The sequence below is a fragment of the Rhea americana genome, unplaced genomic scaffold, assembly GCF_003343005.1.
Source record: "Rhea americana isolate MKP2758 unplaced genomic scaffold, rheAme1 scaffold_179, whole genome shotgun sequence".
NCBI classification, from domain to species: domain Eukaryota; kingdom Metazoa; phylum Chordata; class Aves; order Rheiformes; family Rheidae; genus Rhea; species Rhea americana.
In genome coordinates, this window is record NW_028185916.1 from 112079 (window position 1) to 139325 (window position 27247).

Sequence of the window (27247 nt, forward strand, 5' to 3'; positions counted from 1 at the left end):
CCATAGGAGCCTGGATACACTTCTGTTCCTGGTGCAGCAGCCCACTGACTGTGCTACTTTGTAAGTCCCTAATGGCTCATGGCTTTACAACCCCTAGGGCTTCCCTTGAAAGGGCAACATACTTAACGGCTCTCTTCTTCTAACAAACTGTTGCTAGGGAACGGTCTCCCCAGTGACTGCGGTACTGTTTATATAAAATCTCTCGTTTTGCTCATAATATAGGAATCACTGAAGAAAGAGTATCATCCTTTTCTTGCTAGGTAGAAACATGGCTTTGAAGGGACCCTAAYTGGCTAGAGAGCTTCAGGTACTACTGCTCCAGAATTTCTTTGAAGTGAGCAAATCCAAAGGCTCCCAAACTCGTTTTACCAGAATACGGAAACGCCAAATGGAAGACAGTAGATATATTTTGAAGAGAAAAACAAAACTGCTAAATGAAAAGTCTTGAAATCAAATCCAGTCTCCTCCTTTTTGTAATGTAGAGCCTTCCCTTCAGTCTTGTTTGTAGCTGAGCATCTCAGTGGCTTCCTGGTTTGCAACAGACTATTCAGTCTCTTCCAGAATGTCTGCTTGATTCAGCGTACAGTATGAGCAGACCCTCACTAAAGTCTTAGGGACAACAGGGCAAGTAAGTACACAGCTTTTCTCCTTGCTGCTCAACCACCTTCTTTTTAGCGGAGGGTCATGGATTGTAATAGCAAAGGCAAATTGTGTCCATCTGTGTACGCTCTAGCAAAAAGAAGAGAAAGCAACAGAAAACAGTATGTTGCCCTCTAAAAATACCTACTGTAGGAGGAGCTAGTTTTAACACCTCTTGAAAACTGGGTCTTGGGCAGGTACATACATCTGGGAAAGGTGGATATCAGCTTTTTCCTGATGAAGAATCAAGAGAAAGATTCCTAGAGCCTAGGAAAAACCAATTTAGGGAGCAGTGATATCTGTTTGATTGTCAGAGATGGAATATGAGCTGCATGATGTCAGGCTCACAAAACAGGAGAAAACAGAGATGAATGCAAATTTATCTGGATTCTCACGGTTCTAAGCTTTATATCAACTATTTAGACAACTCAGGTATGAGGTGTGTGGGGATGTTTTGAAAAAAAAGGGGGGATTTCTTCTGGATAGGTCTTGCAGATATTTTTAACATTATGAAAGATATTTATTTACTTGAAATATATTTTTAATAAAAATAAGTAATTGAAAAGCTGTGAGATAATTTCCAAATGAAGAAAGCAAGAAACATAAGGCATAGAAGAACTGCGATACAAAGGTGATTTATGGAATAGGTTAGCAGGGAATATATTAAAAGCCAAAAAATACAGCTGAGTTTAAGAAATCAGTATTATGTCTTGTAATGAGGAAGTTTGAAAGTTATTTTGAAAAAAAAATGGGTTATTAAAAAAGCAGACAACTATTTTGATTATTATTTGGATTATGTAGATGTCCACAAGCTCAAGCCAGGGCTCTCTTGAGGTAGATCATCTTTGAACATGTCACCAAGAAGTACCATTGCTAAACTGTTTCTTTCTGAGTAGTTATTATTATGTTTTGCTTAGACAGCAACACTTACATTGAAGTGCAGTGCTTAAAGGAGAATAGCACTAAAATAATACTGTAAAATTTCCTCTTATGAGCAATAATCTTGGAAGGCAAATTCTAGGTTGGTAAGATGACCTTGGAAATTCAGTTTCTCTGGTCAGATTATGTATTGGTAGTATAATAATGAAGCCAGTATAATGTACAGTGCTTCAGCCGGTCAACAATTATTTGTATCTCAAGCACACACAGATCATTCTGATCCAGGGAAATTTATTTCATTGCATTTCATAATTTGCTTTTGCTTTGGGAGGCAGAAATGAAATACTTGCAAAACAAACGGCATCTGTTTTATATTTGAAATGCATATCTTCAGACCTCCTTAAAATGCGAGCAAAATCATCTGATATTTGCTGAATAGAGGAGGCTGTGTGACCTCCTCTCCATAAACCTCTCCAAAGAGGCAAGTTGGAGCCCATTCCATTACAGCAAAATATTGGAAGAGCAACTATTTTTCATGAATATGTGTGTTCAGTAATTGAAATTTGAGAGTTTTTTTTATTATTATTATTGGTTCTTTCAGCCATCTCTCCTGGTGATTTAAAGTAGTACATTTAGTGTAGTTTAGTCTTTTAAAGCAGCAGTACATATTAAAACAGGAAGATTTTTTTAAAATGAACTATTTCCTTATGTCAGAATGGTGATTAAATTTGCCTCTCATGCCTAATTCAACTTCTAATCATCCATATTAAAAGAAAGAGAAGTATTTTAAAAACGAATAAAATAGTTCAATGCTATTTTCCTGCCTTGCATAGTGAAAGATGGTACTGGTGTGTTTTGAATGGCAAAGGCTTTTTCACTGCTTTTGCTCTAGATAAATCTGAAAAGAGCCATTTTTCCATATTGTTAAATAACAGATTGGCTTTTGCAGAATTGGCCCTGAATCTGAACTCTGCATATAGAATGACAGCAAGTAAAGGATATGTAGTAGACCAATTGATCCTGTCACTCTTATGACTTAGCTTTAATGTCACTTGCTTAGAAACCTAGCTATGTGGTTTGTCAAATAGCATCATTCACAAACTGAAAAAGCAGTACCTTCTGCCTCGCATATCTATTTTTGAGGTTGTATGATTATTACCAAGAATAAGACTTTGTACTCCACTTTTAATGATGTCTCCTCCTCCATCTCCAAATTGTAAACTGCGAAGAATATAGTGCTAAGTATTTATGATCTAATCTTTCAGTGACTTGGCCTTCTGTCTAGATGTCAGCAGGCCATTAATTTTCATTGCCCATATTGAGATTCCCAGGCTTGTCAAGGAAATCCTGCAAAAATTGAAGTGAATCTAGTCCACTTTGTGTTCATGTGCTTTTCAAGAATGTATCCTGAACCAAACTGTAGACCAGAATTCTTCAGAGCCAAATGAAATAGTGACTTAAACCAGTCAAAACCTCGGACCAAACCAAACAAGCTCAAACTTTTTAAGTGCAGAAGCTATTCCCCTAGGATTCCAGAAAGGATGCTACTAACTGTGGTTGCGGAGTAACATTATCAAAATATGAGAATTAAATTAGGCCTCACAAAATCAGACAGCAACTGCCTTTAATTACATTGTTTGTTCCACAAAAGCTCATATTATGAATCAGCTTACTTGCAACAGCTGAACAAGGCAGCAGTTGAAAACAGTTAAATTAACTTTTTTCAGAAAAACGCAGAGCTAGGCTACAACATATAGAGACTTTTAACAGTCTTCATGAAACTTGAGAAGTTAATCTCAATAAATATCAATCCTAATTTAGTCTGGTTTCCTATCAGAATATTATGTAACCGCTCTGTTTATGCCTCAGCTTCTTCTCTTTGAACCCATTGCCTAATTTTCATCATATTTGACAGAAAAGCAGAAGTTCCAAGGTTCCTGAAAACAGGCAGATGGATAGTGGAGAAAAATCTTCTACTTCAGGAAAAAAAACTGCACATCATGAGCTTTCAGAGACACCAGAGGATTCTCAGATGGCCATTATAAATAGTTTGACTGTAGGAGAAACTTCAGTTAGAGCTCACATTTCTTTTTTGATGTTACAATGAATCAACTGTGAGATAATATTTACAGAAAAGTATTTTTAGAACCATTTGTAGGAAATTTGGCTCTGATGCTTACAGAACTRCTTATCAATTAGATGGAACCATRATCACTGCCTAAGAGGAAATTGYGGCATTGTACCATACTAATCAGGGGGATTAGCTCAGCTGGTTACAGCRTGGTGCTGCTAATGCCGAGGTCATGGGTTCAATCCCCTTACGGGCTACGCTGAGGGTTGGACTAGATGATCTCCAGACATCCCTTCCAACCTTACCATTCTATGATTCTATGATTATACTTACAAAGAGGCCATATTAATGACCTTTTCCTGGTCCATCCACATTTTGGGTCTTTATCACTTTCAAAATTATGGATGATATTTGTTGCTTCAAGATACCAGAAAGAGGACTGTGGAAGTTCCCTCACTTAATTGGAGGCTCTTGTTGTGTATTTGTTAGCTGTTAGGTAAGCATTCAGCAATGTCTTGACAGTGGCTGCTCAGTTGGTAGATTCTGATGTGATATCCACCTTGTGTTCTTCAGTGCTAGAGTACTTGGCACAAGTTTTACAATTATTGTTTTTGTTTTTTATTACAGAAGGAATGCTGTAATGTTCATGAGCTTAATCAGTAGAAGAACCTATGTGTTTTGAAAAGTTACAAATTTGTCTATGCCGTATATATGCTATGAAGATATCCATGGTAACTTGACAAATAGTGTAAGCTCTTCAGAACCACCGAAATGCTAACATTCCTTCCCTACTTGCAGTCAAGCTTTCTTTAGAGGAAAAAAACAGTCCAAGTATTCATCGAGTAGCACCACAGAGAACGAAGTAGTAAATAATTGCTGCTTCTTGGCTTCCAGAAACGGTGTACTCTGCTAAAGTAACAGGCAAAAACAAGCTGCTGGGGATTCTTTTTGTATCATTATTTACATTTGGTTATCAGTGGAAGAGAGGAAGTTAGTTATGGAGAATTAATATTTCTTTTCATTTCTAGACCAAAAAAAAAAAAAAAAAAGTGAGAGTTTTCTTTTCCTTCATCTGAAAATGAGGGTTCACACTAGTAGTAGAATGATACAGAAAGATCCGGATGCAGATTTTAAATTTGAAAATGTTCTGATAACCTTTATGTGTCCAAAGCAGATTATTCTAAATTTGTACTGATGGAGCAGATTATTCTAAATTTGTACTGATGGTAGTGAAAAGAGGATGTATCTGTTCCATTTCTTAAAACTAACTTGGTTTTTTATTTATTTTTGAGTTAAATTAAAAAAAAAGTTCCCCTCTACACACACATTTAAAGAAAGACTTTTTCCAAGTGRTGTAGCTCTTGCAACTACTTCTGACCCATCTATCTTATGCAAATATGTTATCCTTACAGTTACACATTTGTTTTGTACTTACTCAGCCTCACTCACTGGTTCCTATACTGTTACCTCTTTCCWGAGAGCCAAACACATTATTATTGATGTTTAAGTTGCTTCAGGACATAAAGAAGTGTGTGAGCTTGTCAGTAAAGTTTCTGTCAAAGGAAGAATTGGAGCTGTGGGATTAAGCAAATCCATAATAGGATGATCATTCTACTACTTGTACTCCATTGTAGTCTAATGTGTTGATGAGAGAARGTGTTCCAAAAAGGTGCATTTTATGTCCACTTAAAGAGTGTGTTCTCCATATTACTCAGCCCCATAATGAAGTGTGAAAACATCAGGGTAATTTCTTGAGAAGTGTGTTAAGTTTTGGAGTTGAGGTACATGCCGAACTTATATGAGCAGCCTCTGACATATTTGTGAAGAGAGAGCATTATGGATAGCTTTTATTCTGCCTAAACTGTACTCTGACCTAGCTTGCAAAATGTTGCAAATGTATCACTTCCGCCAATGCTTATGAAATGCCCCTGGAGTATGAATCTGTGCAAGTATTGCAAATTCAAGACTTTCAGAGTAGCTCTAGTAGAGGTAAAGTCTGAAAACAACAGATCCTGCAAAGGGTGGAAGATAATGAAGTTAAACAGAAAAGAATAAAGAGTCTCTCAGTTTTGTCTCAGTGCTTATGTTCTTTCACCCATGTTGTTACAAAATTCAGTGCAGTCTGCTTCAGATGGGAAAACTTTTATTTTTCAGTAGGAAACTTTTCATCTGCTAATGGAAAGTCTCTGGTTAACCTTCAATGGTGTTGAAAGACACTAGAATCAGGAAAGGTCAGATAAATTACAAATGGATCATTGGCTTATCTTGTTTCTCACTTACAAGAACAGTAAGATTGTGAAATAGAGGCTGCAAAACATATGGAAAACAAGAAGTGGCAACTCAGCTGAAGATTCCAGGATGTATATATCTGTGTGTTATAAATTGCCAGCTGAAATTGAGTTGTCTGTTATCCCAAAGGGGAATTACCTAGTGGCTATTAAGGAGCACATACAACTTGGTCTTGGTCAAATGCCCACACAGCAAGAGTCATACTGTGGAGCAGTCCATATCCGCAGTCAGCACTAGCTGCCAATTCTCTTGTCAGGTTTTAAGGAAAGGCTGGAGATGAGTGAAGATTTTTTTTTCTGCTCTTATTGTTTGTTTTCCTAATTCTCCACCCTTTATAAAACTGCAGTCATTGAATGAACCATAGGAGCAGGAGAAGAAAAAGGAAAAAAAAAAAAAAAAAAGTATACCACTTTACAACTACTTTACAACTGTCGTATGCCTGAGAGGCGAAGAAGAGTACAGATGGGGAAACAGAAAAAGTCAGACAAGTGATATGCTATGGGTAACTGGGAAGCATTAGTAAGATCAGATATCCGACCTTGTCAAGCGTTACAGTTCAGATTCCCTAACGCAGGGCTGACTGTCTCTTGTGCTAGATCTCAGACACGGGTGAGTAACAAAGTGATGGAAAGGCCAATTCTTCTCTGTGCGTTGTTTCGTAATCAGCTGAAGAGGTATAAAATGTATTTCATCTTTTGGGTCATCAGGTACTGGCCCCTGGAATGCTTGCCAAATCAGTTATACTGTCTTGTTGATRTAAGATTTAAGACTATTTAACCTGTTTGTGTTTTGGTTTGCTTACTAGAAGAAATGTACCTGAAGAAATTTTTTTAATCAACAAACCATTTCATATTTTCTCTCCACCTTCTTTTAAAATGTGCTGATTTATTTGTGTAAATTGTTCAAATGTAGTCTTCATACTGCTTTTTTTCTTTCCCCCTGTTTAGCATCAGTTAATACTAGTTTCAATTAGGACGCAGTAACTACACTATGAACATGTAATATGTGGGAAAGTAAAAATAATTTTTAAGAGTGAGAGTAATCTGAAGTATATCTCCTAGAAAAAGAAGCTTCGTAAAACTGGATTTGTAAATGCTTTTATTTTTTGTTTAGCCTCAATCTTTCTTAATCAAATGTTTCTATCTTACTGGTATTTTATAAACTCAGGAAATTGTGTAGAAAATGCTTTCACAACATTGTATCAACAATGTGGCAAATATCCATGCCATGAGCTTAAAGGAGGAGAATGAATTTCATTTAGAATAAAAGCAGAAACAAAACAAGTTTCACTCGCTCACTGTCACAGTCCTCTTCACTAGCACTGGAATGTATTGTGTCCAAGCAGCCCATCCAACAGACAAGCACCATTGTGGTTGCGTGCAGGTGTTAGGCCGAGGATCTCTCTTGACAATGAGGAGAAYGAGAGACACCAGCTTTTAAGTCCTCCTCTTGTCTCTCGAATTGTTCTTAGACTGACAATCCTGTACAGGTTTCAGATAAGCTTCTCTGTATCCTTTTTCAGCTGATGGTCATCAGTGTCTCTAACCTGATCCRCCTCTGTGAGTTATCAGAAATCACCACTGTTGTCTCCAATTCTGTGTGTCAATGCAATCATGCCTACTGCAGACAGATATGCAGAGGTCTTTATGATCAGCTAATCTGTGTGCCATTCTGAGGCTATTCTGAGAGGTGTGTGTTCCTTTTGATGCCTCCACACCCAGATGTTGCTCTTCATTCTCCTTTCACACCATCTTAGGCTTTCTATTACAATTCCTTACGGTTGGATTGATAGTGTTATTCTGTTTGAAAAAGTACCAATACCATTTTTTATATTAGTATGCGTATGAAATAAGTATTAAATTTTAAGGATAGATCTAAAACAAAGTATATTTAAGCTTGTCACAGTTTCCTGCAAGGTATGAGCACTTTCCAAGGTGAGTCTTCAGTTTTGTTAATTACTCTTAAGTAAATTAGCTTGATAATTTACTGTAATTTCCTGTAGCGTAACATGGGAAAAGCTCTAACCTTTGGAGACTGGCGTGGTCGCTAATGTTGTGTTTTGTACAAGTCTAGTCTATGAAGTTAATTAGAGATTTAATTTAATTAAATGGGGCATATGTACGAGGCCTTGAATTCTGGAGTTGATTTCAAAACAAAATTTCAAGTATGTTTATTTCTGGAAGATGCTACTAGGACATAGTGTGGGTTCATAATTTTAGTATTTAATAGAATAAAACCCTAACACAGCAACAAGCATAAAAACTTTGTGAATGACAGTATTTCTTTCTTTCCCACCGCAGTTTCAACGAACATTTGAATCTCTAAGAAATGTATCCAGTAAAGCTGATCTTCTGAAAACCTATCAGAAGTTCCGAAAAGATCTGGAAAATCTTGATTATTTGGCATACAAACGTCAACAGGTAAGAAATGGAAACTTGGTAGAAAGTCAGAATAATGGGTATAAACATAATGCATGGGAAAAGTGATACACTTCACAGAGTTACTGTTCCTTCAGTACAGTTACATGTTTCATGTAGTACGGTCATGTAAGCCARTAGGAAGAGTGGAAATTATTTTCAATGCAAATTATGTTGAACTGCATGTTTTTTTTACTTCTGAACAAATTGGTCCCTCTTAAAGAAAGATACATGAATCAAGTAGGAGAAACTTAACAGACTATTAAATATTGCATAACACATAACAAAATGCTTATTTTTTTCAGATTAAAGGGCATAAAAATATTTGGATTTTTTGACTTGAGAAATGAACTATATCCATAGAAGTTAATGTAATCAAATACTGACTGTATATGCAAACTACCAAAGTTTATTTTTTAGAAGTGAACTTACAAGGCTAGATTGCATAAAACTTAAGAGTGTTTACAGTCTTTGACTCATGCCTGCAAGATCAAGGTTAAATCCAATTGTTAGAATGTATATAATCTTAGCTTTACTAGCTGTCACTTATGCATGGCTTCTATGAAAATGACAGTTCTCGTAACAGATTTTCCCTTATTTTTGTATTCTTGGAGAAACAAGACTTTGCATCTTTCACAGAAATGTAACTCCATTTCATCTGTGTGCTTTGTGTGTGGAGGTTGGGGGAGTGTTTTGTTTCATATTTTTCTGAACTGTGTCGCTAGGTGTCAGCGTTGTCAAACGCTTCTACTGCTTGAGGGCCACTCACTTCCAGTCGATGTTTACATCAGGTAATTGATCAGATTACTAGAAAATCAGTGAAGACCTGAGGGGCAGATGATATCTGAACACAAGAATATCTTGTTCTTTAGTTAGGGAGCTCAGGGAGCAGTTTGCTTGGAAGAGTTTCACTGTGGTGGGCACCTTTTTCCTGGTTGTAATATGGCATCGTTCTTTGTATCCTCTGACATGGGGCTGCCAAGACAGTGTTTCTACTAGCAACTAATACTAGTTTTAGCTTCTAATATGTTTGTTTTATCAAATCACATAATTACATCAAGCATAGCAAATGTCACATCTGTAAGGGCTTGGAGAGCATTTCTGAGCAAAGAAAGGGTTAATTCTATTAATTCTTTCTYGGGCTTTCACCATGTTTTTCTTGGGAATAGCTTGCTTTAGTCTGAGTTCTCACTCTTAGCTTTGCAAAATTCCTTGTTATTTCAAGTGATGTGTGTCTAGTTCTGTAGAAGACTATATCTCAATAATGTACTACATTTCACATTAAGGTGGGGCATCTTTTCTCCTGTTTTCAGGTCTTTACTACCCTCCCTATCTCAATACTTGGCATTTTAAAGCATTTTGAAAATCTTGACATCCTTATTTAATATAAGGTGTGCAGATACCTCCCCATGCTGTTTCTGCTGTCTTTCTGCTCTACAGAACTATGTTGGCAGAAGCTTTTGCATTTGGAAGTACTGAAGGTGTATTAACTATAAAATCATTTCCTGCTTTCAATCATAGAACAGAAGACAGACTTTTTACTTGGGTATGCATGTTTGTAACATCTTCTAAAATGCTATTCAAATTTTAAGAAAATTAACTAGACAAAGGCTGAACTGGTAAAAAGTAAAACATACTAGAGACGTTCTCTGTATCTTAGTTAATTTGCACTGCATACCCAGTCAGTTGTTTTATGGTTTGGGGAGTTGTTTTTCTGATTAGTACTTTTTACCTGTTTTTGAGATGAGTATCTCACTGAGTATCRATAGCACTTGCTGCAGAATCTGCAGAGTGAGAGTTTTGAAAAACTGCTGTATCTATCAGGTATACAAAACACTCTGAACTGCTTCCTGCTTGGGAAAGAAAATGATCTTTTTGTGGAAATATTAAGGTTTGGTTTAATTATTTTGGAACATGCACAGACTTAGATTGGAACTGAARCTGTTCAGAGTTAAAGGGATGTTTTTTTCTGAGTTCATGGAGCAGCCTACCTTTTAATTGGTAATATTTTATATGCTGTATTAGATTAAGGAAATATTCATAGGCCTGCTGGCAAAATGTTGAGTCATACCATCTGTTCTGAGATAAAGCTAGCAATTGTATATGAGTATGAATCCATTCATGGTAAAGTAAGAGTTCTATATAGTCAAGCAATGACTATTGCTTTTGAATGAAATATGATTGTCTGCTTCTGCCTTTATTTCTTAGGCATAAAACATAAAGTGCAATATAGCAATGTAATTTCTCAGTGTTCAAGTAATCAGGACAGATGGAAAACTACAACATCTTTTAAAGGATATTTAAAATGACCTGTGTTGATTCTGATTTCTAAGTATGGAACAAACCTTCTCTGTGAGTGGTGGAAGTATACAAGAGAAAGATGTTTGTGGTGATGATTTATTTTAAGTCATTTTTTTAAGTGACAGTTTTCAAAATGAGATAGAAGCCCTTGTGTTTTCAGATGGCAAGCAAATTGCTGACAGAAATGACTCTTATGCTCTTCATGCTTCTTCTGTGTCCCAAACACAATATGAAGGGTAGAATCACATCTGTTTGTCAGGTCTAGCTGCTGTTGCTATAACTGTGGTCTATGGTGAACTCCCAGAGTATTCAAGTCTGCTCCCTAATACATTATTGATATTAGAACTTCTTTCTTAATATTGATTAATAGAAGACACCTACACCTCTCTACAGGTTTGTCATTCTTTTCTGAGTGAYGTCTTATTATCCAGTTACCTGGAAGTATGGCTAATTCTTGCCAGATGACGATAAAATGCAAATAAAAAAAAATTTACATTCAACACCTGAACATAGGCAGACCCTCTACAAATGTTCATAAAAGATGATGGTGAAGAGATGCATAGGATTAGCTCACATTGCATGGCTGCTGCAGACCAACCCTCAGCCCTGGCCTGGGCTTCATGTTATCATGCATTTCATTTTGCCCATCCTAGCATTAGTGTGACCCTACATAAAGCTGTTTCAGTGTACTAAACTTAAAATTACTTGCTCTCATTATTTTGTTTCTCACTKACTGGAAGGCTAAGACATCTGTCTTTCTCCCCTTCTGACCTTTCATCTATCTGACTTACTGAAGACTTTTCTGACAGACACATACCTGGGATTTCATCTTTCTGCATACCTCCTGGGGTGGGTGTGTTGTGCCACTAGAAGGGCATCTGGGATTCTTTCAGATTCCAGGGTTAGCTACACTGAACTCGAGAAAGCATTGTTTGTCAACTATAAGAATTTATTAGAGCTAAGTAGTTGCACACATATGACAGATGCTGGACAACACTAAACGATTAACACCAGACAATCTACAAGTATAACAAAGCTAAAAAAAAAGTATAGTAAAGCTAGAAATATAACAGAACTAAAAATAGAATGCACATATCAGAGCTGTATGGTTAAGCTGCAGATGCATAGTACAACGACCATTCTTGGATGCATGGTACAATGACTGTTCTCACCCTTTCCTCATCCTTATGGGCTACCCCTCTGGTATAATTTTCCTTGAATTATTCTTGCCACGCTCAAGCTGCACAAAGATGATTCAGGTTTTCCCTGGCAGTTGGCATCAGGGGTGTCCCCCATGGTTACGGGGTCCACAGACCAGCTGGTGGTAAATCCAAGTCCACACCAGAGATATGTGACTTACTTTCTTTTATCCTTCCCAGGTTTAGTTCATTATCCAATCAAACGGTGCTAGACCATGGCTACACAACAGAACCAGTGGCCTCAGCCAGTAACAATATAGTCAAAAGGATGGTCAATAGATAACAGTACACATGGTCAACAAATAACCCAGTGCAAAGTTTCACAGTACCTAGAGGCTTACAGTGTGAGTCTGTGGTGTCAATTCTCCTTTGCTCCTTTTCTCTTCTTCAACCTCCTTTGAGGTTTCTTCAGCACTTACAGAGTCTTTAGAGGGCTACAGCAACCCCATACTGTGATGACTCTGGTTGTGGTGCACCTGGGGTTCCTAAACTTTTGGGAGCACCCCAAAGCAAACCACTCTTCTATGGGCTGCACCATCCAGAGTCCCATTTTGTACTGTGTCTTGGCCACTTTAGGATCCACATCTGAACTCCTCTAACTTTTGTCGTTGGATTCATTCTGTACAAGTGTAGCTTCTTATTTATGAACTCTCTTCATAATAGAGAATGAGTAGTAAGTTTAAAAAAAAATCATGGATAAATTTTGGTGCCTAACAAGATAACCCCCRTGGTAGCCAAACAACTGTGACGTGTATGAAAATTTTGAAACTATTTGGAAATAAGAGAGAGCAGTGTTTTGAGGAAACATCTGACCTGAGGATACTTCAAGTTTATAAGACATATGTTCTGCTTAACAGAAGTTTGTCTGAATTGAGATTTACTTTTAGCAAATTTCTGTGTTGAGGACACGATCAGATGTGACAAATGGTCCACTTTGCAGGAGACCTCTTTTATACTGTCATGCCTGCTTCCCATTAATACTTTTTTTTAATCTGATGTCTCTGTAAATCACTATCAATAGGTCTGTACAACCCAGGTGGTCCACGAAGACTGTTTAGAGAATTGCTATCTTAGCTCATCTTCCTTCTTTTTTATTTAATTGACCTCAATACTTAGCTTCTATATTCTGCTTTCTGACTTTATACTASTTTAAATTTGAAGCGGTTTCAAGAAATTAATAGTGTTACAAACTTAAAACATTATAGCTAAGGTCAGAATCTATTTTAATTGGACAGTAACAATTTCAGTAAATTAAGTGTTTTAAAAGTAAATTGCCTACCTCTTTCCTGGAGGCCTGGCTTTGCTCACTACCTGTACACAATTCATGTGAATTATACTCAGAATGGACATTAAGAAGACACAACAGCATTACTATTACTGTATAAATCACTTGGAGATAATGGAAAAACTTAAAAAAAAAAATTCTTTGGTGGCAGGGTACCTACTCGCACAGGTATTTTCTATGCAGAGAGCATCAGGATTGTTTGTTGTTTTGCTAGTTTGTTTTTGAAGTATCTGTTGTAATTATATTTCCTTCCTGAATAGTTTTCTATTATGGAGAGACACAAAGTGCTCTGCCTTTAGAGAAGTTCAAAGAAATACTATAGTCAAGAGGTCTGTGTAAGAATTCCGCATGTTCTAGCTACAATAAAAATTCTTTCTAGTTTGCAGCGTTGTGGCGTAGAGGTCACTTAGAATGCCTGCAGAACATAGTGGTAAGTGTGCTCCTAAGTTGGGCTACCTCCTTCAGCTTGGCCAAGCCTGAGCCAAAATCCKCTTTATACCTGAACACAAAAATAAAGATTTCCACCCTTCTATGCAGAAGGCTGACTTTGCTTTCTAGGGTGCCAGACATAGACTGGTCCTGTCTGGAATAAATGATTCTAACTTACATACTTATTTGTGGAATAGTGTTATGAGCATTCTGGTAACTTCCAGCAGTTCTGTGGCTGTGTTTTGTTTTGTGCTGTGTGTTCTTTTCTTAATTATTATTTTTATTTTCTTAGTCTTTGCTCCTGTTAAGAAGGAACATGCTGACATACCTGCTTGATAAGTGGGGAAACTGAGAGGTAAATTTAGTTTTGGATCTGGGAAGAGAATTATGGAATTCTTTATATAGTGATTGCATTTTTTTTGTGGGGGGGGAGGGGCTTTGTAGCATGTTAGGGTGCACGGAGTTTCTGATGATGGTGTAAAGGACTCAGCCCTTCTACAGAAAACCATTGGGCATAATGATAATGACCAAGCCCACAGTCCTATTAAGTGCAGAATGAGCTGCCCCAGGATTCATTCTCCCAAAGAAATAGCCATGGGTGACAGGTGCTTGTAGGGGAAGAGAGTATTTGGGGAAGGGGATTTCAGAGGGAACATTGGGAGGGAGAAAAATGAAGCACTTTCAAGCCTGGAGATCATTTAACATTTTAGCAGACACCTGGATGTTTTTATCCTCAGAATCACAGAAGGCCTAAACTGTGGGCTCTGCAGGAGACTCTACTTCTGCTGTGCTTAGGAGGAATGGATATATTTTTTTTTCCTCTCTTTGTGTTTTTTTAAAATACTATTTTCGACTTCTGTAAAACAGTGACATTGTACMGTGTTCAGTATCTTTTAGAATTTTTCATATTCGCTAAACTGTGGCATTCTACCTGGATAGCAAGAGATGATCTGCTGACTTTTCTTATTGGATGACTTTTCTAGTTGTTAGCTGAATGCTTTATAACTTGCCTCAAAATCAGGCAAGCAAGGTCAAACACCTCTGTGTTCAAAAGCCATCAGTCAGATTAAGGATAAGTAAGGATTCCTGTACTTAAAATTACATCTCAGCGAGCTCTTGTGAATATATTTTAAAATAGAGGGAGAGATAGCTGAGAAACTTGTAAAAGCATGTGTCTTGGGGAGCCYGTTCATCTTTGTGGCTCTGATTTTTGCCTAATAAACAGAAGTGTTTTATCAATGGAGATTTTACGTGATATATGTAAGAATTAAATGGTGATTTGTGTTAAGCAGTTAGCATGCATTGGAAGGAATGTCCTCCTGTTCGTGTCAAGATACAGCTAGAATACCTGAAGGCAATCTTAAAAATTAAAGTAGGCTGAAAATAACAGGGTCCAACCTGATAGCCTTCTATGATGGAAGGACTGGCTGGGTAGATGAGGGCAGAGCAGTGGACGTTATGTACCGTGACTTCAGCAAGGCTTTTGACACTGTCTCCCATAACATTCTCCTAGAAAAGCTCAGGAAGTGTGGGTTAGGCAAGTGGACAGTGAGGTGGATTGAGAACTGGCTGAAAGGCAGAGCTCAGAGGGTGGTCATCAGTGGCGTGGAGTCTAGTTGGAGGCCTGTGGCTAGTGGTGTCCCCCAGGGCTCAGTACTGGGTCCCATCCTGTTCAACTTCTTCATCAATGACCTGGATGAGGGGATGGAGTGCCTCCTCAGCAAGTGTGCTGAGGATACCAAGCTGGGAGGAGTGGCTGACACACCTGAGGGCTGTGCTGCCATTCAGAGAGTCCTGGACAGGCTGGAGAGCTGGGCGGAGAGGAACCTCATGAGGTTCGACAAGGGCAAGTGCAGAGTCCCACACCTAGGGGAAAAACAGCGCTAGGCACCAGTCCAGGCTGGGGGCTGACCTTCTGGAGAGCAGCCCTGCAGAGAAAGACTTGACAGTGCTGGCAGATGACAGGTTGACCGTGAGCCAGCAATGTGCCCTTGTGGCCAAAAAGGCCAATGGTCTCCTGGGGTGCATCGGGAAGACTGTTGCCAGCAGGTCAGGGGAGGTGATTCTGCCCCTCTACTCAGCCCTGGTGAGGCCTCATCTCRAGTACTGTSTCCAGTTAGATATATTGCAGTATTTGCCAGATTCTGAATGTTGGAAACGGATCACGAACTACTCTGGAATCACTGCCAGCAAACAAAAGTGTTGAGCTCCTCTCCATAGACCTCCTCCTACTGTATTTGTGCCAGGCAATTTTAAATCTGGAGCTCTGCCAGTAGACAAGGTCCCTGCAGTCAGAAGCTTTCTGGCTTCTCTTTGGAAACCATATCYTCTTTTATCATATGTTTAGATAAGGTCCTTGGGGTAAAGAGCTTGTCTGATTCTGTATTTTGTACAATGCCAGAAGCTTATAAATAACTACCTTTTCAAAATCTTTGTCAGAATGCTTTGGACTCTGAGTGTCAACGGGCTGTATACCTGCCAATTGTTTGGGTTTTTCTTGGCTTGCCCTGGCCTCAGAGAATGGTTTTTCACACAGTGACCTTTTGGGGTTTTCCTTGGCTTGCCCTGGCCTCAGAGAATGTTTTTTCACACAGTGTCCTTTTTTAAGGGAGAAGCATCTTAGCTGTCTTCAATTTGGCTATTTGATTGTGTTTCCCTTTAAAATTGAAAAGCTGTTTATTATTTTTCTTGAGGCATCCAATTTYCCCCCGATATTTTCCCTTCACAGTTGAACTCTGCATCCTAAGTTTCTTAAGGTTTCAGTTTATAAGGAAGAAAATGAGAATATTAAAACAAAGATGATATAAAAATGAATTTAACTCAGCCACATAAAGGGAAAACAAGGTCCTAAACTAAATTAGAGATGGATATGAAGAGCAGCAAGCTGTAATGGAGTATACCTTGCTCAGGGACAGCATACAGTAATCCCAAGCAAAGCACCCTACCTTGCTTTCAGTTCATTTTGTATGGAGCTATCCTCAATGTGCAGTTGTAACTCAGAGAATCTCTGCTTTTAGTTGAATGCATTTTCAGAGCTGGCCTTAGGATTAGGTCATAGTAAGCAGTTACTGAGGTTGGCAGAATGAAGGGTTGTAATAGCCTTCTCAGGTCTGAGACCCTGTGGGATGCTGCGCCGTGTGGTCATGTCTTTTTCTCTCCTTTTCCTTATGTTCCTGTTGTTATGCAGCTCACCAAAAAGGACTGGCAGTGCATGTTTTTCTGCATCCTCGTATTGAGCTACTGAATGTGGGGAAGTTCAGCTATACCAAAGATATGCTATGTAGCCTGTAGTATTTTACATAGCTGGTGGGAGGGAGAAGGGTGTGATAGCAGATGGTTTCTGTACCATTCGGGGAACAGGCTGAAAGGGAGGCGGGGGGGAAGGGGGAGGACTTTGACGTCCTCTTGTCACTTACAAGGCAGAGAATAAGGCAGGGAGCTGAAGGGCAGGTAGATGTGCTGCTCTTGCACCTCAGCCAATCCAAATCTGAAGGAGTCARGTGCTAACTCCTTTTGAGAGTGGATTGAATATTTAATGTGCATGCTTTGGGGAAACTTTTGCTCACAGGACCTTCAGAATTCACTGACTTCTCCTAGTGCCTTCATCCATCCACAACTACCTGAAATGCTGTGACTCCTGACAGCGTGAGTTACTTGGGAGCCACTATGCTGAGGACTTGATTTTGGCTTCTGTAGAAGGAGGACCAAAACTACTTGTTTGTACTTTAGTAAGTACCTTTAGTACTAATGATTTGCACTTGAAATGGCCCTTTAGGTGTGCACATGTGTTTGTGTGCACATGGGAGAGAGAATTCTAGAGATGGAAATGTGGAAGTCTGGTTGCTGGCAGGTGAAAGCTCTAAGTTCTAGAACAGAAAACTTTCTCATATAAAACAACAGTAATCTCAAGAGTTAGACAGCTGACTGATAATTTTGTGTTAAGTTAGAATTAGCTGTTACAAGAAGAAACTAGTATTTCTAATTTTCAAACGTTTTAAAAAAAATTCTTTTTCCTGTTTTTTACTCCAAAATTCATGTAGCACTGATCCAAAATGCTGCTTTTTTTTTGCTCTTAACAGTCGAGGGAGGTAAAGATAAACATAAAAACTAAGTTACCTGAAAACTGGCTGAGAGCAGATCAACAGTAACAAAGCATGAAAACAAAGGACTTGATCAGTTATCAAAGGCAAATTAAAAATCTCCAGCGAGTTGGGCAGGGGTCAGAAATGGCATGTCAATTCATAGCTTAAAAGTGACTTTCTCTTATTAACAAAGAATGCAACTTATTACTTTACATTCAGTTTGTATATAGTATGTAATGCATATAGAATGCTACTTATTATTTTATATAGTTTGTATATAGCATGCATAGTTTGTGACTCCTGATTTTTACCATTTTAGAAATAATTATCTGATTCTATTTGCAGACACATTTTGAATGAATACAACTTAGAGCTCAGTACAAGTAGACTGCTGGTGATATCTTTTTTCCATTTACCAGTCTGTTGCTGGGCAAGCTGTTTAGCCTTGCCTGTAATGTGCCAAGCAGATCTGATTTTTGTTGCTGTTGAACTGCTCATAACATCCACACCAACATGGTGGAGGAAAATACATAACAGAAAAAAAGATACTGCCCAGCATGAGTCTTCCTGCTTCCACTGTGAGCACTAGATATTACATGTTAGTCTTTCCTCTCAGTAAATCACTGCAGTGAAAGCTGAAAGAAAATGAAATACAGCAAAATTCCATCTTGTTTTTTGTATAAATGTGGTCTTGCTGAAATGAATGTTTCGTCTGCTGAATGAGAAAAACATAATAAGCCTGGAAGTCTCTGAAGAAAAGTGGAARTACATTATTATATTGTGAAAAGTACAACCTAAAAATCTACCCTCTTCTGAGAATTAATACATGAACACACAAACTCCCAGATGATATAATAACCCCTAAATAAGCCAATGCTTTTTCACTAGTGAATTGAAAATAGATTTTTATTTTACACATATATTGCTAGATACAGAGTTGGTCAGATATTTTTTGTTGGAGTAATTTGAAAGGAGAAAAATGTTCCTTACATAAGAGGTTCTTTTTCCTGTGGAACTGCATTTCAAGGACATCAGATTGAATAAATTCAAGATATTAAGACATGGATATTTTATGTCTTAAATTGTGGCATTTAACTAAATTCAGTACAACTAAAGATATAATGTAGGGGGAAGAGTAGATGTATTCAGAATATATAGCAAATCAGAAGAGGTGGGCAATGAAAAACTCTTGCATTGTGCAAGTTAGATTTAAATTGTATGTTAGGCTATTTTTACTGATCTGAACTAGCCTCTAAGGAAAGAAATGGGCCCTGATAACTTTGCAAATTCAGACCAGCATTCTGATTTTGTTAGTATTCCTGCGAAGATATTCATGACATATGCTGTTCTTTAGACTCAAATCTATCTCACTCCTGCAGAAGCCAAGGATCCAGTCTTTTGGAGTTCATGCAGATATATTGTCTTAATTCGGATTGCAGAATATTAGCTATACCAGGTTATGCATTAGCTGTATAAAGTTGTGCACCTTTAAGGTAGGCTTGGTTGTATGTTTTCTCAGTGCTCTAAATGTAGCTAAGTGCTTTTGTCTATGTGCGTAAGAGCATTACATCTTTATTTTTGCCTACAGGCATCATTCATGCTAGTGTGTTGGTACACAAGTGATAAACTACTGATTTGTTTTAATGCAGATGAAGTGTACATAATATCTACTAGTTTTCTTCTGTTTTTGTCCTGAAATTCTCCGAATGGTTAAGATAACCTGCTACTGCCTGAGAATATATAGGACATTTCGGTAGATTACCAATTAAGAAAGACAAAATACATATTACTTGATTAAATTGTTGGTGAGTAGCACAGGAATAAGGCTTGTTTCAGGAAGAGGTAAATCCAAAATAAAAGCAGGGAGGGTTTTTTGTTTTATTTTTCCACATCATGGAGCATACAGTAATTATACTGTAAGTGGAATAACAATCCACATTACGAAAGAACTGAGACGAAAGAGAAAAGAAACCAGCTGCCTCTAGGTTAGAAGACTGGGTCAGCTAAAGGAAAAGAAAACATATCCAGAAACACATTGCTAATAAGAATATAACAATCTATTCTGGTTGAAGACTTTATGGGGAGAGTTAAATTTACCCCAGCTGACTCAATGCTAGTGCATTTACAACATGAATTACAGACAGAACTTGTAACATACAAACAGAAACATCTTCTTCAAATGAATGTTATAACCAACTACTGCAGCGTTTAGAATGTAGCTTTTGGTTTACATTAATGTGATTATAGTATAAGATATAAATGTCAGCATTTAATGCTATTTATGGAGATTTGTAATTTCTAACCCAAATATATGTACTGAGGTAAAAAGAGGTAACAGCCTACTGACAGCAAATCAGAGATCTGCTTGTGCTCTGGAAATGCTTCCAGCTGCCTCTGTGGTTCCAGTTACCCCCTCAATGGTTTATCTACTTTGTCTTCACCCCTTAACAACTCTCTGACACCTGTTTGCACCATCCACTCCCCTAGCATGTTTCTTTCTCCTGCACTGGCCTATGGTAGTACCTTTCTGTTGAAGAGTTGTGGAGTATTTCTCCCAGAGTCCTTCAGTAATAGGATCAATGCATGCCTGTTTTGRACTTCATGAGACAAAGCAGTTATTTCTGTGTGGTTTTGGAAGTGAATGCTGCACAGCAGATTATTGTGATAAATGGCAAGCATGCTTGCTATGGTTTCTTCTATATGTTTGTCACAGGATTCTTTTTTAAGAGAATATAGAAAAGATGAGCTTTTTTTCTCTATGCAACTTGCATATTGCATTTAGTTCTAAGGTTTTGTATTGGATTGATTTTTCTCTCTGTTGCTGTTTCTGTGGAGCTAGAATAATTAAACATTGTTGGGTTTGGCTTGTTGTGTGCTCTGCAAAGTGTATTGGGGTAGGCCTGATAGCCACTTGCAGTGAACCTTAAATTTATTGAATAAAGTGTTCTTGCTAACCTTGATGTAATGTAGAAAACAGTCTTGGATTTTTCCAAATCAATATTACTATTTAAATCTGAATGGTGTCTAGCTGGAGACACATTTTTAATTTGGGTAGGTGGATGATTTGGAAAGAATCGTTCACACTTGTGTATTTTAAGACTGTATTGTCCACTTAATGGAAGCGGTAAGAAGAAAGCACATTTGTGCATATGTGAGCGAACATAAGGGAGTGGGGTATATGCTAAATGCAAGATAAATCTTTTACTGTAGCCATCTACTTGTTTGCAAGAAAGTGATTGTGCCTTCATTTGCACAAGAACGATGAGAAGCCTGAAAGTTGTAATGGTGCTGCTTTTTGATACTAAATCTAGTTGTCAGATTTTAAACTATTTGAAACAACTTATTTTTCATGTTTACCTTACAGTCCATGTAAATTAAAGTATGCTGGTGTCCTAGGATTGGATGACTGAAAATTTGCAGAAGTTATCTGTGTGTTCAGATATCATATATTCAATTTCCTCACTTTGTGATTTTTTCATATGTTTCTGCTGGCATTTTCCAATGATAGGAAATGTGTATACTGGATTTTTAGGAATATGGAGAAGAACGCAGCCATCTCAAAATATTCTCCCACATCCCTACTGAGGTTAAACAAACTGTTACCTTTGTATATGTTGTAGAGTTATGTTCCAGCCCTGTGAGGTTTAAGTCTACTGACTGGTAGTCCTTGTTACCCTTTCAATTAACCCAGCAGGATGTCTGCAAGCAGGCTTAGAGATAAACCAGAGAGTCTACAAAAAACATTTTGCCAAGGCTGTTTTGTCTATTATGCGTTTATTTGTGGTTAAAGGAACATCTAGGATTTAGAAGAGGAAGAAGGAGACTCTGGATAGTGAATAAATAGTAGCTTTTTTTTTTTTTTTTTTTTTTTTTTTTTTTTTTTTTTTTTTTTTNCCCCCCCCTCCCCCGCCAATCAGTCACCTTTTCTTGATCATTTTTCAAGGACTGAAGTAAAAGGGATTGCTATTTGAACAACTTTTCCCATTTGAACTACCTACACTGACTTCTCTGGAAGCTCTTTTTGCTTTGCAAAGAAACTATAAATTTCATTCCAGGTAGATCTTCCCACAACATATCTAGTCTTTCTGATGAGAAATAAACTCACATGTCATAATGAAACATAATGGGATAAAGTCTTGATTAAAAACTCTATAAACCAGTTGTGTATACATAATCTAAGTTTTATTAGTAGCACCTTCAGCACAAAAAAGTTGGGTCACCATTCAGTTGCTATGTTTAACAGTGGCAAGTGACAGCAAATGGTGTCAGAACAACTGCTTGTTGGAAAGTTTAGCGACTGTGCTATACACTAGAGCTGATCAACAGTTAAGATGTCACCTAAGAGGTAATTAAAAAAGACAACACCTATTGTGAATAATTAATATGAATGGAATTGCATACCAAGTCTTGTGTTAGGTTTTGTGATTGACTTGCAAAATTTCTTGATAACTAATTATGGAGGTGGTGCACTGGATTTAGAGTATTATCAAGTAAAATCTAAGCTTTCACTTAAAAACTAAAAATTAGTTRTATGAATCAATGTATATTGATGTGTAATTGATGTGTAATTATAAGAAATAAGATCTGTAGATACCTAGAAATAAGATATGTAGGTACATAGTTAATTAACTAACTCTAGTTAGTTGATGTACTTAATTCTTGTGCTATTTAGAAAGCATAGTTTTTACTTCTTTGCTCTTCTCAGCAGTCCGAAGGAATATTCCTGTGTGGACCTTTTGAATAGATTGCACAGGGAATTATAATTTTGGAGATGTAAAATTTATATTTCTTCAATTTTACTTGTGTAGGCAGAAGTTAAATTTTGAATTACTTCAACAACTCTTACTGAATTACTTCAAAAATTGTTATCATGTGATTTTTTTTTCTTTTTAATGTTGGATTTCAAGAATCATCCCTACATGGGTATGGTAAATTAGTTTGCTTTTTTGGGGCAATTTTGGTTTTTGTATTTAATCACTTTTTTTTTCCACTTCTTTCACTCAGAAGTAGGGTAAAGGAATCAGAGGAAAGAAATAGCACTGTGCTAAAGAACCATTAGTGACTGCTTTTGAGATATTTCTGGATGCTGTTTGACTTTCGCTGGGAAGTACGTTATAGTTTACACACCAAACATTCCAAATACTAGGGAGCAGTGAGCTTTCTCTTCAGGAATGGCATGTGGAGATGATATTTTTTTGAGCAGATAAGAAAGATCTATAGAAGTTCAGTGGTTATATGTTGATACCAGTAACAGTAATTTATGTTATGTTTTTAAGCACCATAAAGTGATTCTTTGAAAGGCCTATTACTGTAGGGTCGACAATGCAACAATGAAACCTACGTGCTTTGATTTTGGTTTGTCTGGAAAGGACCAAGTCTATATATAACAGATTAGAAGTTTCCGTTTGGTTAAAAATGTCAACGTTGATTAATTTATTTGAAGAATCTGGGCTACTGAGCTCTCTGAGATTATTTTGAAGATTTAGCAGCTCATATTAGAAACAATTTCGTGAAAAAAAGTTATCTTAGAAACACTACAAAATCTCCTGGTACCTCTGTTTCCCAAAGAGAAAATATTTTGGAATTTGGGTTCCAAAGAAAATCTCTTGTCTATGTTTTTGTCCAATTTAGCACTTGGTTTTTTTTGAGCTCTTGAATCTTTTATGGATGCTAAATTTGAATTGAGAGATATTTCTGGTTTGCGTTAAAAGAATTTGCATTACAGTTATATGGCATTGCTTAGTTATCTTCTACAATCATTACCGATATAAATGTTCTGTTATAGCTGAGTTCATTGGTGGACGTCACTTCTGTAACTGAGTGAGTCCTTTGTTGAATTTCTTACACTCAGAAATCTATACTGGTTGCAGGCTCTGAACTATTCACAGGCAAACCGCAGTCACCCACTGCAGGAAGAGAAAGGGAAAGAATGAGGCAGAAATCGTTGGAGCTGATGGTGTTAATTGTTTGATATGTATTTTGTGTATAGCTTACTGTTCTGGTTATTTATTGTTCTCTCTATTGACTAATACAGATACTATACAATCCTTGTAATATGTATAATAAGTCTGTATGGTAAGAGTAGACACTACATACAAATATTATAAATTTCTTCATGCATTCAGAGGAGTAAACCAATGTTAAATTAGTCTTTGCACGAGCACCTTTAGAAAGAAATACTGCCATATTTCTCCTCTTCTTCAAATTTAGCATAACCCAATAAATTATTGTCTCAAGATCTGAACAGAACAAGCAGCATACTGTCTAACTTCCTTACTGATTATCAGTTCATAGATAACTGGTGTGCCAGAAATGAAGTGCTCACATGTCTCTGGATAAGATTCTAGGCAAAGATTGTATTTTCACCAACATTATTAGCCATTGTTCTTAGAGCAGGACTTTGCATTGCAAAGATACGAACCTAAATGAAGGAGATAAAGTCTCTGGAACTTAAATTTGATTGCAGACTGGAACTTTGGGGCTGTGGGTTATGTTTTATCATTAGATTGATAGATTAGAGAAGAGAATATAGGGACAGAGAATATTAGGATCAGTATCATTCCTTTATTTTCTTTTAGTTTTGTTTTTGTTATTTTATAAGTAGCTTTCACAAATAAAATGATAGCAAAGTGTCCTGATACACTTGAGCCTGTCCTCTGTGAACTCAATGGGTGGAATCTGTTAGAGAAGTAGACTGCACTTTGTTGTAGAGAGGGTGAATAGCTTCATTACTGTGGTGTGTATAGAATTGAATTTAGGAGGTCAGGGAGGGGGAGTTACTGAAGAGGATAGTTGAAAGCTACTAAAGAATTTTTTCTTCCGGCCTTGCCTACTTTCTTTGCTTATTGGAAATGAAATATGAAGATTTTTATGTTGTCCTGAAAAAAGATTTATTAGAATCACAAAGAACAACAGAGAAGCTCCTAACAGTCTTTAAAGGGTTGATATTGTTATTGAAGGAATATAGATCTGAATTAGACTGTCTGGTTTCATTTGCCTTTGTAGGACTGTTTAAAATTTCTTAAATTTACGTAGCAGGGCTCATAGCTCTCAGCACTGGGCTATTTTGCCTATGGATTGCCAGAGAGAATCTGAGGACACCTCTTCCTTTCCAGGCCTGGGAAATGTCTGAACACAGATCCACAGATTCACAAATCTCTGCTAGCTTCCATCTAATTCCTCTTCAGTCAACAGTTGTGCCTAAGCTTTAAAGAACCTCAACTTTTTTATGATTTACCCAGAGTAGTGAGAGACATGCCTCACAGCGCACTCCTCTAGCATGCTAATGAGATTATCTGTTGTGATTGGAGAGGTGTGATGTCAGCATGTGTGCAAATGTAAAGCCCTCTGGGGAGTCCTGTAGGTCTCTGGCAGAGAACAATAGTCAGGTCTGGTATAGTCCTATCCATTTTGTCTGATGAAGAAACACCATGAGCAAAATATTCTCTGAGCTACTCTCAAGTTTGTTTGGGAAAGAACTAATTGGTTCACTGTAGAAGCAAGAAGCTAGCCTATGGACAGACTTCTTGAGCACCAAGTGTACTTTTTAAATGGAAATGTCTTTGGGGAAAGGCTAATGCAGCCTAAGTCTTGGAAATGTGTAGTGCAGTTCTGGAACTGTATGTGGAAATAGTGTCATTTGCCTTCATCCAAGTGTTCTAGGTAAATGTAATGTACTTAAGTTTTTGTAGTGTCTTATGGAAGAGTACAGCGAATGGCCTCTGAGTAAAATGCAAATAGCTATGCTATTGCTTGGATGAACTGATAAACTGAGCACAAAAAGGAAATGAGTAAATGAGATATTTTGTTTAAAATATGACAATTATATGGATATGTTTTATGAGCAACTTTGTTACTTACCCATTACTGAAATTCAATAAAAACATTAGCTTTGCACTGCTGTTCTGCTAGATTTAATAATCGCTATCAATCATTGATAGAAACCTATTAATTACATTGACAGAGATATAGATAAACTCAGAATTCAGCAGAGAAACTTAGGTCAAATACTAGCCTTCTTTAGGTTAAATACTTAGTCGTCTTTAAAAGCCTCTTCAACTTTGTCCTCCTGCTGACTATGCAATGTATTTTTTGCAGTAAATGTTTTCTTCTGCAGTGGATTCTGTTTTCCTGGTGTGCACAACTCTCACTTATTTTTCATGCATAGTTTTTGTGGAAGGGCATGGGAATCTCTCATTTTGGCAGTGCTGTAGTGGGTGTCATGGAGCAGTATTTAACTGTTCCTGAGGCCACCTAAGCGCAGGAGACCACAGCGTTTCCCTGGAGGTTCCTATACACTGTGGGCATGAAGAGTATGAGGCTGATAAGTGTGATGATTAAAGTGAAGAATGAGGGACACTCTTCAGATAATTCTGATCCATTGTTGAGGTTGTGTTTTTGAAGATCAGCAGACCTAAGAAGTTTTTAACAAATTAATACTTTAAATCAAATATAAATGCATCCTTTGAAATGGGCTTTCATCAGAAAGGGATTGTTGTCAGCATCTGTTATGAAAATCTTATTGTATTTCCCATGCATGGAGTAAGTTTGTCTTTACTGGCCAGCAGTGGTTTGTCTAATACAGTGTTGTAGGTATCATTTGTCAAGGTTATGAAAAGTGAGTGTTGGTATGGGTTTACGTTTTAGAGTTTGTTTAGAATGGCTGCTAGGACAGAGTTAACATATTGGTAGAATCTTTGCCTATAGAAGGAACTTGATCATAGTTGGAAAGTATCCGTTTTCCTGAGATTCATTTTGTAAGCACTATTAAATCATAATTATTACAACCTAGGTTGCTTGGCATCTGAAGGAGATAGAACTGCTTGTCTGTGTTAGCTCTTTCAATGTTCCACTGTTGCTCTGTGTGTACAAACTCAGTCTGGTAAGATGGAGTAACARATGAACAGTCTGGACACCTTCTGCTGATGTTGAAAAGGTTGATTTTGATTCTGCAGCAATGAAAGCAGATATATGTCCCTAGGATGAAGAGAAAGTTTCTTATCACTGTCTGTATGATATAGATGAAGGCATTCTTTAGCTTTCTAGGCTAGGAATTATACCACAGTAGGAGTGTATCTCAAAGGTACAGCTGAGGAGTGTGCAGTACATCTCAGTGCAGTGGGAACTAGACAAGGAAAAAAAAAAGCATTTAGTAGCCAACTAATCAATTAGCTAGTATAAAGGTCAATCTACCTACCTATTTAAAAAAAAGTATAGCTTGAAAGGAGCACATTTTCTTGGGCAGCAATGTCCCTGCCAGCTAGGGAAAGAAGAGTTCAGATTATGAAGCTGTGCATAATGCATGTTGTGACCTGGACATACCAGTAACTGTAATTTCTCAGAACTAATGCAAATACCCTAAAGCTCGACCTAGCCAAATCAGTCCCCAGTGCATTCATGTAATCTTTTGAAGCAGCTACTATTGACATAGTCCTATTTAGATGTCAGACACAGGGCACTTGGCTACATATACCTTTACTCTGATCCATGCAAGTTACTCTTTTTTGACTTAATGGTTTTAGCTTTTTGCGCATATCCTCTGAAAGTATTCCTCYAAGACCTTGGTTTTTATGAGCCTACTCTGATACAAAAAAAGAGTTTGACAGATATAGGAAATATATATACAAACATAACTGAATGCTCTGAAAAGCTGCTTT

General features: G+C 37.4%; 1 protein-coding gene across 3 annotated transcripts in view; it reads left to right on the top strand.

Annotated features, from left to right (window-relative positions):
* The window catches only part of CTNNA3 (catenin alpha 3), a 446797-nt gene that overhangs the window by 37433 nt on the left and 382117 nt on the right, over window positions 1–27247 (top strand). For all 3 annotated transcript variants that reach the window (XM_085301619.1, XM_085301618.1, XM_085301620.1), the window contains exon 5: window positions 8179–8298. In XM_085301619.1, coding sequence (XP_085157745.1) covers window positions 8179–8298 — 120 coding nt within the window. The remainder of the gene's footprint in view (window positions 1–8178; window positions 8299–27247) is intronic.